The sequence below is a fragment of the Zalophus californianus genome, chromosome 7 (assembly GCF_009762305.2).
Source record: "Zalophus californianus isolate mZalCal1 chromosome 7, mZalCal1.pri.v2, whole genome shotgun sequence".
NCBI lineage: Eukaryota > Metazoa > Chordata > Mammalia > Carnivora > Otariidae > Zalophus > Zalophus californianus.
In genome coordinates this window covers 52,365,302-52,376,030 of record NC_045601.1, presented here as the reverse complement: position 1 = coordinate 52,376,030, position 10,729 = coordinate 52,365,302, and the positions used below count along the sequence as shown (strand labels likewise).

The 10,729-nt window shown below is 39.8% G+C and overlaps 1 protein-coding gene across 2 annotated transcripts in view; it reads left to right on the top strand.

The window, feature by feature from the left end:
* Positions 1–10,729, top strand: part of ARMC2 (armadillo repeat containing 2) — a 107,529-nt gene that overhangs the window by 3,237 nt on the left and 93,563 nt on the right. For both annotated transcript variants that reach the window (XR_003521484.1, XM_027602554.1), the window contains exons 2-3: positions 5,386–5,646; positions 6,123–6,195. Coding sequence is in view for 1 of the 2 variants with exons in the window: in XM_027602554.1 (XP_027458355.1) it covers positions 5,387–5,646; positions 6,123–6,195 (333 nt within the window). In the remaining variant the exon portion in view is untranslated. The remainder of the gene's footprint in view (positions 1–5,385; positions 5,647–6,122; positions 6,196–10,729) is intronic.

Here is a 10,729-nt window from a genome sequence, read left to right as displayed (position 1 = left end):
TCAGGGTTGTGAGATGGAGCCCCAAGTCAGGTTCCGAGCTCACTGGGGAGTCTGCTTGAGATTCTCTCTCTCCCTCTGTCCCTTTCCCCTGCTCATGGGTGCTCTCTCTCTAAAAATAAAGTCTTGAAAAGGGAGAGAGAGAGAAAATGGAGTTCAGCGATTCAGCAAATGTGGACCTTCAGCCGTGCCTCACTTAGGGAACCGTGGCTCAGAGTTGGGTGAAGCAGCACCAGGGGCGTAGGGGGAGGGTATACTGACAGAGGCCAACGGGTGACCTTGTAGCTTATGGAGGAGGAGCACCTAACTGAGGCTGGAGGACAGGGAGAGGCATATCCAGGAATATCCTTGAGGACCTCTAAGAATTAGTTGACTGATTACATAAGAACTACCTGATTTTGTCCCTTCCAGTCTTTTCCCTCCTTCCCATCCTGCCCACTCCTGCCAGATCACATCATGCCTCCAAATCTGTTAATTGCTCACCAGCTTTTTGTGTTTCTTGACCTGTCATTCAGTTCTCTCTCTGGTCCAACTCCAATCTGTATTTCCAGAGCTCATTCTTCTCCAGCACACATCCCATATGTTCTTGGCACTCTGCCTCGGCTCACTCATTGACTTCGCTTGAAATTCCTTCTCTACTCTAGACCTAATGTCAGCCACATGCTTCAAATTCAGCCCATTTTTCAGAACCCAACTCAAGCAACACCTCCTCCAAGAAGTCTCCCTGACATCTTCTCCCAATCAGAAATCCCTTCCTTTTTTTTCTTTTTTTGTAACCACATGGCAGTTATTTCAGTGTTTTTCATTGCCCCCATCAGTTCCTAGCTTGTATTAAAATCATTTGGGTACAAGTAGAGTTGACATTCAGCTGGTACACCCCAAGAAAGCTGCTCCAGGTGTGAAAATATTGGCATGTCTCTGTATTAGTGCATAAATAACTGTAGCCCCAAGGCCTCTGACGGCCCTGCCTCCTTCCACGCCCTCTCACAAGTAGTAGCTTGAGTGTCATGTCTGGGCATATGTCATAGCTTCTGTGTTGTTGTCTAAGACTTCATCCCTCACAAAACTGTTATAGGGATTCCCTGAGATGATGTACTTGAGACTGCTGAGCATAGCGCTTGGTATGAAGGCAAATGTTTAACTAGCATTGGTGGTCCCTCTTGCCTGAGAGTGAAGACAATATTTATTCCTGTGTTCCCAGAGACCGGAGGGCTTTGCACATAGGAAACAGTTAAGCCATACTAGCTCAATGGATTTGTTCCAGTTGTCAAGAGAATTTTTGTAAAGTTAAAATTTCTGTGATACTATTGTGTCATCGTTCAGGCGTACTTTACTATAAACAGACAAGCTTTCAAACTCTGAGTGATTGTTTAAGTTGGCAAAAATCCTCTATAATAAGAATTTGTAATTTAACAAAGAAAAAAATCCTTCCCTCTCCCCTAAAAACATGCTTCTAACTCAGTTCACTTGTGTCACTGAAAATTTCCGTATTTGATTTAGTTCATGACATATTTACATTGATATAATAATAATAATAAGAGATTAACTGCAGATCTTACATTATTGAAACTGCTTCTCACAATGTAACTGTTAAGGTTTGGGAGAAAGAGAAAGGAAGAAGGAGAGAAAGTTGTTTTAGAATTTGGGGTAAAAATTTATGAACAAAAAGATTTTTAAGCCCGTTCTTCTACGTTATTTCCACCAATATTTGATCAATCTAAATTCCTGTATGCCCAAATAAAGTACAGAATTGTTAGCACTCAACTTGAGTAAATATTCCTGCTTCATTACTCCGTGAAAGAGTATAGTTTTCCATGCAAACTAAACACAGGCTCTCAGTCAGGAACGATGGTCCGTTATTGTTCATCCAAAGCACTTTCTCTAATCTTTTTTAGGTTTGCCAGATCACCTTTGACATTGCTAGACTTAACTAGTGCTATGTGGGGCCAAAGGAATCACAAACCTGATTTGGGCTCTGGGAGAAACCTTTTCATTGTGTAGGAACTTCTCACTAAGTGGTATACCTTCTTACTGCAGTGGGCCTTTTAAAAACAAATAAACAAGCAAACAAAACTGATATGGCCAGTTGAATTCGTTGTGATGGGACTGACTTTACATAATTATGCATCCAAAAATAATAAAGGTGTCCCCTTCTTTCTGAAGGTTCGTGTTATATCACTTTGCTTTTATGCAAGACCTGCTAATAGCTCTGTCTTATAAAAGCAAAAGTCCTCTTCAGATTTCTTGGTGAGTGAAAACAAGTTATTAATGTAGGTCCTTTACAAAAGCAAAGTGGCAGGGGTGCCTGGGTGGCTGCCGTTAAGCACCTGCCTTTGGCTCAGGTCATGATCCCAGGGTCCTGGGATCGAGCCCCGCCTCGGGCTCCCTGCTCGGCGGGAAGCCTGCTTCTCCCTCTCCCGCTCCCCCTGCTTGTGTTCCCTCTCTCGCTGTCTCTCTCTGTCAAAAAAATAAATTAAAAAATAATTAAATTTAAAAAAATAATTAAAAAAATAAAAATAAAGTGGGGGGATACCGTACTCTTCACACCATTTCGGTTTACCATAGTTTTAATAGGAATGCTCTGTTTTTAGATGGCAGGGGAAACTGCATCTATAGCTAATCAAAAAACACTTTATACGTATTTTTAAAAATTAGCCTTGAATATTTTAAAAATAAACAGCCAGTCATATCAGAAGCACTAGAAGTAAAATGTACTTGACCTGTCATAGTTTTTTTTTTTTTAAGATTTTATTTATTTATTTGAGAGAGAGAGAGAGAGAGAGAGAGAAACAGCGTGAGAGGGGAGAGGGTCAGAGGGAGAAGCAGGCTTCCTGCTGAGCAGGGGGAGCCCGATGTGGGACTTGATCTCAGGACCCTGGGATCATGACCTGAGCCGAAGGCAGACGCTTAACCAACTGAACCACCCAGGCACCTGACCTGTCATAGTTTTTGTTAGTTGTATTAATGTACATGATTTTTAGAGACCTTGCTTAAATTCCAAATCCTGTATCAAAAATTCCTAGAAAGAAAATACCTAGAATAGGACTGCTTATCTAGTAATTTTTTACTGTTTTACCTCACCTGGCCTTTCCATATGAAAGGAATAGCATAAAAGCCTGCAACTCATGTTGGTTTTAACATTTAAAGAATTTTAAATTAAAAAATGTGCTCCAGGGCGCCTGGGTGGCTCAGTTGTTAAGCATCTGCCTTCGGCTCAGGTCGTGGTCCCAGGGTCCTGGGATCGAGCCACACGTACAGCTCCCTGCTCCGCGGGAAGCCTGCTTCTCCCTCTCCCGCTCCCCCTGCTTCCTTCTCTCGCTGTGTCTCTGTCAAATAAATAAATAAAATCTTAAAAAAAAAATGTGTTCCGAAGGCTAGTTTTTTAAAGTATTAGTGTTTCTCTGTAAATATTTATCTGTGCTGGCCAATCAGGTATTATGACTGACCAAAAATAATCATGTACATGACCAATTTTCAAAAGTAATAAAGTACGTTTAATATTTAAAGAAAAGAAAAGAAAAGAAAGGAATAGCATATCATTTGTAGTTTTCATCATACTCTTTACCTCAGAAACTTTTAGGGTAGGGCCTGGGTAGAACTAAACAAATGTTCTTGTTGTCTGTTGTTATATAACAACTTAATGTATAGAATCATAATATAGTAAATCCTCTTTACTTGTCTAAGGAATCATCTGTTGATTCCACTTATGGAAATGAAATCTTTTTAGTTTCCTTGGGCATATGTCAGAAAAAGATGTTTCTTTTTTGCAAAAGTTATTCTAAAATTAGGCTCTGAAATATAGGAAAAATTTCCAGGCCGCTTTCTCCTTTGAGATATAATATTTTCAGGGATCTGGGTTGTGTTTTTTTTTTTTTTTTAAGATTTTTAGTTGTTTCTATTTTTTTTAAAGATTTTATTTATTTATTTATTTGAGAGAGCGAATGAGAGAGAGAGAGAGCATGAGAGGGGGGAGGGTCAGAGGGAGAAGCAGACTCCTCGCTGAGCAGGGAGCCCGATGCGGGACTCGATCCCGGGACTCCAGGATCATGGCCTGAGCCGAAGGCAGTCGCTTAACCAACTGAGCCACCCAGGCGCCCTGGGTTGTTGTTTTTTTAATGAACACCTAATAGCATATAGTAGTTAGAATTATGTTTTTTTTAAATCTGGACTGTTTTCCAATTTAGAGCTATAGAGGTGTCCTGCCAAGTTCACCAGGCCTCCCTGGGGACTCACCAGCCTTTAAGAAGAATCTGCCTTCTCATGGCCCTTGCACATGACTTTAACTGAGAAAGCTAGCCTGGGAAAGAATATTTGCTGTTGATATTTGGTATTTATTCATCTAGGACACTATCGCACATGGAAGATGATTTGAATCCATTCCTTCAAATACATCACGGGTAAATGTGGGGCTGAACCTTTCCCGGAACTCACAGACTACATTTATAAAAGCAAAAATAGCTTGGAAATAGGCCCCATCTATCCAAATCTAACCTTAAACTCGCAGTTTGTGTGCAGGACAATAGAGGGAAAAAAAGGAAAATTTAGTTAAAATTTTAACAGAACCCCCCAGTGTTGTTGTTTTTTATAGATTGGAGAATACGAGATGATTTTCTCTTCCTCGTCTGTCCTCTTTCATGATTTATAGTGTTTCTTTCCAGGTTCAGCTTTCAGACTGGCTCTCTTCCCTGTACATCATTTCCCTTGAGTGCTTACATTCCCGTAGGCATAACTGTGCACATCAACCTATATTTTTGAAAGCTTTTCTTCTACCTTGATCTTCTAACTGTAACTGCCTGGTAGATTTTTAATTAAAAATTGTTTGTGAGGGGCGCCTGGGGGGCTCAGTTGGTTGAGCATCTGCCTTCGGCTCGGGTCATGGTCCCGGGGTCCTGGGATCGAGCCCCGCATCGGGCTCCCTGCTCAGCAGAGAGCCTGCTTCTCTCTTTCCCACTCCCCCTGCTTGTGTTCCCTCTCTTGCTGTGTCTGTCAAATAAATAAAATCTTTTAAAAAAAATAAAAAATAAATAAATAAAAATTGTTTGTGACAGCGCACCTGGGTGGCTCAGTCAGTTAAGCGACAGACTCTTGATTTCAGCTCAGGTCATGATCTCAGGGTTGTGAGATCAAGCCCCACATCAGGCTCCACGCTCAGTGCAGAGTTGACTTGGGATTCTCTCCCTTTTCCTCTCCCTCTGCCCCCACAACCCTGCTCACAGGCTCTTTCTCTCTCTCAAATAAGTAATAAATTAAAAATCTTTAATAAAAATTACTTGTGACTTTTTCTAGTTTAATATAGAGGAATGGCTTAAGCGTATGTAGATGGGTTTAAGCACTCTTTTCTAAACTCCTGGATGAAAATAGTTAATATTTTGTACCACATATTTGCAGCATGTCGGGTCTACCTGAAGAACATTTTTCGTTAAAAGGAAAGATGCTATCTCCAAATGATAAAAAGTTAGAAAAGCTGGATCCATTTTATAGACCTTCTATGTCCAAGCAGAAGACCAGCGCAGAGATCATAAGTGAAGCACGAAATGCTTTAAGAACAGTTGGGACCCAAAGACCATTTACACCACGGGAAGACCAAAGAAAACTATTCGGGCCTGCATCTTCAAGAACACTGGAAAATAGACCTCCTTCCTCCTTCAGGTAATGACATTTCTCTTGCTTGTACACTTGGATATGTAAGCCACCAAATGACATTTTCCCTTAATTCTAGTTATGAATAGTTGCTTTTTTAAGTTTGATGTCTGCTAATTACACCTCTTGTATCTATTCAAGATTCCTAAAGATAAATCCAGACCTTGGGTTCAAGAAGTTGCTTTGGTTTGAAATGGTGAATAGTGGTTGTCATACCAGCTCTATGAAGCGACATGAACAGAGCTTTTTAAAAAATCACTATATCCATTTCTTCTTTTTATTATTCAGTATTTTTTAATTCCCCTAAAAGCAATGAAAAAACTTAGTAAAATGTTCTAAGTACTATGAGTCTTTTTAAATTTGCTTCTTCCTCAAGGCTTATGCATTAAATGCTGTTACTTGTTTTGGGGCTAGAGTTAACTAATATACACTAGAAATAAATGATTCTTCACAAACTAATATTTCTGTTCCATCTCCTCTGCTAGCCTCCATGCATCCAGTTTTGAGTCATCTGATTCCAGGCCCATCTCTGGTGCTCGTCTCTGTCCGCTAGAGCTTGTGAGTACTTTATATTACCATGAATGCTGTGAAATGGAATTGGCCCAACATACTTGGAATCAGTACCTGTACATGCTAAGAAAAGGATCACATAGACTTAAGTATACTGATAATTTAATATAAAAACAATTTCTTTTATATTTTTTCAAATATAATGTTTTGAATCTAATGAAACACCTCTATTATTTTCCTATAATTTAATAATAAAGAAGAATATATCAGAAATAGTAACCTGGCAAACAGAATGTTTTACATTTTTTGTTTTTCACAATTTTTTTAAGTTATGCATGTGTTACTTTATTTTTAATAGTAACATATACAAATAAATTATATATATGTATACATAAAGAGTCAAAGGCTTGTTACCCAAAACACTCAGGGGTCTCCTGTCCCCTTATTCTTTATTCTACCCTGACCAGTGACTCTCACTTTAGATTCTTGGCACATTCTTTTGGTATTTACATCCAAAATTTTAAATAACACTGTCTTGTTCCTCTCTGACTTGTGAGTTTGAGGAATTATCTAATGACTTCTCACTAAGGAAGATGAGGGTTTAACTCTTGTCTGTCCTCCCACACATCCTCACAACACATTCATCCTTTTTGTCCCCACTGCTATTCCCAGTATAGATATATCATAATTTTGGTTAGATCCCTTTTCTCTGACTATGATTATACAAATCCTGTTTACAACTGAGTCTTGAACTGATGATGATTACTTCTCCTTCCCCACACCACTTTTTGTTTTCCCTAGTGTTAATAATCGCCTTGCTTTTTTGTTTTGTATTATTACCATTTCAACTCCACAAACTCTTCCCCAGGGATCTAAATCTCCTTCACATATTCAGGTACATGAGGTATTCTGTTGATTCATCTTTTTGGAGAACTTTCCCCACTTTCTCCCAGACCATTTACCCTTGGTACTTGCACACAGCTTGCTTCTCCCTCTTGTGATGACTTTCCTGTCTCCTGTATCCCAAGTTTTTCTCTTTCTTGATTTACTTTCAGAATACTGCCTCCAGTAGCTTCTAGAGAAAGGGTTTAGGGGAAGTACATTATTTGAGACCTTGATTGCTGTTTTTTTCTCTCTAGAAGTTTGTAGGATTTTTCTCTTTGTTTCCAGTGTTCTGACATTTCATGATAATGGATCTTTGTGATAGTTCATTTTCATCCATTGTGCTAGGCACTTTCAATGGAATCTCCATGCCCTTCAACTCTGGGAAATATCCTTGAATTATTTTGGTGTGTCTGCCCCTCTTTTTTGTTCTGTTTTCTCTTTCTGGAATTTATTATTCCAATATATAGGAGTCCCTGGACTGGTACTTCAGTTTTCTTTTCTTTTTAAAATTTTTATTTCCCATCTTTTTTTGGAAGAGACTTTATCTTCTAATCCTTTTATTGAGTTATTTTCATTTCTGCTACCATATTTTTAAATTATTTAATTATGTTTAGTTTCCTAAAAGCTTTTTCCCTGCTCTAAGTTATCTTTTCTTATATATAGTGTTCTTGTGTTTCATGGTTACAGCATCTTGTCTGAGTATATTGATGATAATTTTGATTTTTGAATCATTTCCTTCTTCCTTTAAAATCTCTGTTGTGCTTTGTGTGTGAGTGTGTGTGTGTGTGTGTGTGTGGCTTAAACAACAGAAATTTATTTTTTCACAGTTCTGAAGAGTAGAAGTTGAAGATTAAGGGGGCATTAGGATTTATTTCTGTTGAGGCCTTTCTCCTTGGCTTGTAGATGGCCATCTTCTCCCTGAGTTTTTACATGGTCTTCCCTCTGTGTCTCTGTTGCATTTTAATGTTTATTTTGGTTTCTTTTTTTCATTTCAGAGGCTCTCCTCTGATAGCTCATGCTGCTTGTTTTGCTGCTCTTATTTGAAAGTAGAAGCATGTGGAATAGATTGGTCAACCCATAGGTGATACCTACCCACATCAGGGAGGACTAGCTGGGCTGTGTTGTTTGTGAAACCCCCAGTAGTAGTATCTTTAGGGATTAGCAGCGTCTTTAGGGATTTCCCTGTGGCTAGTTAATTCTCTAAAGAAGTATCTTCTAAGCTCTTGCCTAGAGGATAAATGCTGGTTGCTAACTTCCAAGAACCAGCTGGAGGAAGAAGGTAGGAATACCTAGCATTCAGTAGGTAAATATTCAGTTAATATCTATATTTATCATAAGTACCCTGACACTTAACTCTGCGTGGTTAGCCCGGTTCAGAGACCTCTGTTTTACCTTCTCTATGGAGCAAATCTCCCAACCATGTAGCCAGACTACATGGATCTGGGAGGGAAGGAGTTACACAAACTTTCAGCCACTCCTTGTTATTTCAGTCTCTTCCCCTTGTAGCTCTGCTGTCACAAGTACCTGGTGATACCAGTCCCTTAGACTTTCATGGAATGGGGGGTGTTAGGCAAGCTGTTTCTTGGTTTTTATTACCATGTATATGTGTGCTTATTTCTGTGTGTGTGTGTGTGTGTGTGTGCGCGCGCACGCACGTTTGTTTTTGATGAACTATTTGAAAGTAAGTTGCAGATCTTTTAAGACTTCATCCATAAAAATTTAAGTGTGCATCTCAGATGAACAAGGACAATCTCCTACATCACTACCATATTATCATCAGAGCTCAGAAATTTAACATTACTTGGTTATATCATCTAATGTACAGTCCATGTTCAAATGACCCCAATTGTCTCAAAATGTATCTTATATTCTTGAACTACTCAACAAAATGCCGCCATGAGGAAGGTTATGCTTGTTCTCATATTGTAGATGGCAAAAATAAGGTTCCAATATAGTATGCACGGACCAATGTGCAATAAACACTTTGCCAGCCATCGTTGACACATAGTTTCTTACACTTGCAATCTTGGAAACCACTTGGGTTTTGAGCCAGCTACAAGGGGGCCCCTGGTTTAGAAGCCCAATGGGTCTACATTGTTGTAGAGTGGCTCTCTGTGTTATGATTCTGGCATTTGACTCCCATGAATTGTTTTTAATATTCTGTAGTTTGGGGAGATTCACTCAGTTTGGGCCTATTCTATCCTAAAAATCTCTAGTTCTAGAGTAAACCTAGTCAAAGCCAGTCCTCGTCAAACTGGTACAGTTTTTGGACTGCAGGATTAGCTATTAGGCAGAGTAATATTGACATCTGCCTCTGTTTATGGTCATTTTAATTATATTTCTTTATTGCAGAATGGTTAGGTGCTATGTGCAAAGTAAAAGTAGACCCAGAAATCCCCATGTTGAGTAAAATAACTCCTTTAGTTTGAACTCCTTTTGTTATAGTAGATTATGTAAGGGTCTTAAGTATATATTTCATTTTAAACTGTAACTAAAGTTTGGAACCCCCAGTCAAAAAATTCTGAAAGTGAGCTTATACTACCTGCCCCTCCACCTTCTTTCCTCGTTTCCCTTTCACCTTTGAGAGAACCGTCTGACTCCGAGAACCACTGTCCTGGCAGAGGAGGGAGATTAAGGGAAAGAGGAGTGCAGGAGGAGGGAGTGGGAACAAGGAGACAGCTGGAGGCTGGGACTGGGGTATCTTCTAGGTAAGGGGCTCATTTGCTGAAAGAATTTGCGAAGACCTAAGGGACTGAACTTCAGCACTTTCTGGTTCTAGGTTACTTTCTCAGACTAGTTTGCCTTTTAATAATTCCTCAGCTAGCAGCCAATCAAGGAAGAGGGACCAAGAAAGCAGCCCATTCAGTTCACCTCTTTGAGCTTGTATGTTTTCCCTTCTCCCCGTTTCGACCCCTCCAGCCACCCACCCCCCAGGTCTGGACTGTGCTCCTCCCCCACCCCCATACCCTCTAGCAGGTGGTGGGCTGCCTCCCCTCAGGGGTGCCCTGGCCCCTGACCACTCAGGCCTTGGCTGCCTGGCCTGACTGGCTGGGCAAGGTCCCCATGAGCTCCTATAATCCTATCAGACAGGAGGGAAACTTGTATACCTACTTGCTATATTGGTGTGGCCCTGTACCTCTGTTTTCTTTTGTAGCAGCTCCCCACCTTCCCACGACAGCTCTGAGACATGGAGCTGTTGTTGGGTGGCAGTTGTTATTTCTGTTTTCATTCTGCTACCCTGGTTAACTGGTGTTCAGGTTTATATACACAGGAGCAGCTGCTCTCTTGCTTTGGATTGTATGAAGTAGGAAAAGAGATGTGACCCTGCGAATAAATAGGAGGTTTTTGTCTTTCATCATTATTTGTGTCAAACAGAATTCTCCCTGTGTTTCCTAAACCTACAAAGTCTAGTTGTTTAGGCCCCAAATATATATATATATATATATATATATATATATATATATATATATATATATATTTTTTTTTTTTTTTAGGGTATTCTATGTCCTGTATTTGTTAGACCCTAAACAGTACCAGGTGACACTTTGCAAAATTATGCAAAAGGCCTCCTGTCATGTGTGGTATATTACAGAAGCTTCACAGATTCTAGTTCCCTTTGGAGCTAGCCAGAGTGTGGATTTTCTTCTGGTTGTTTCAGTGGGCAAATCACTTCAGCTGTTTGCCCTGTGATTCCTCA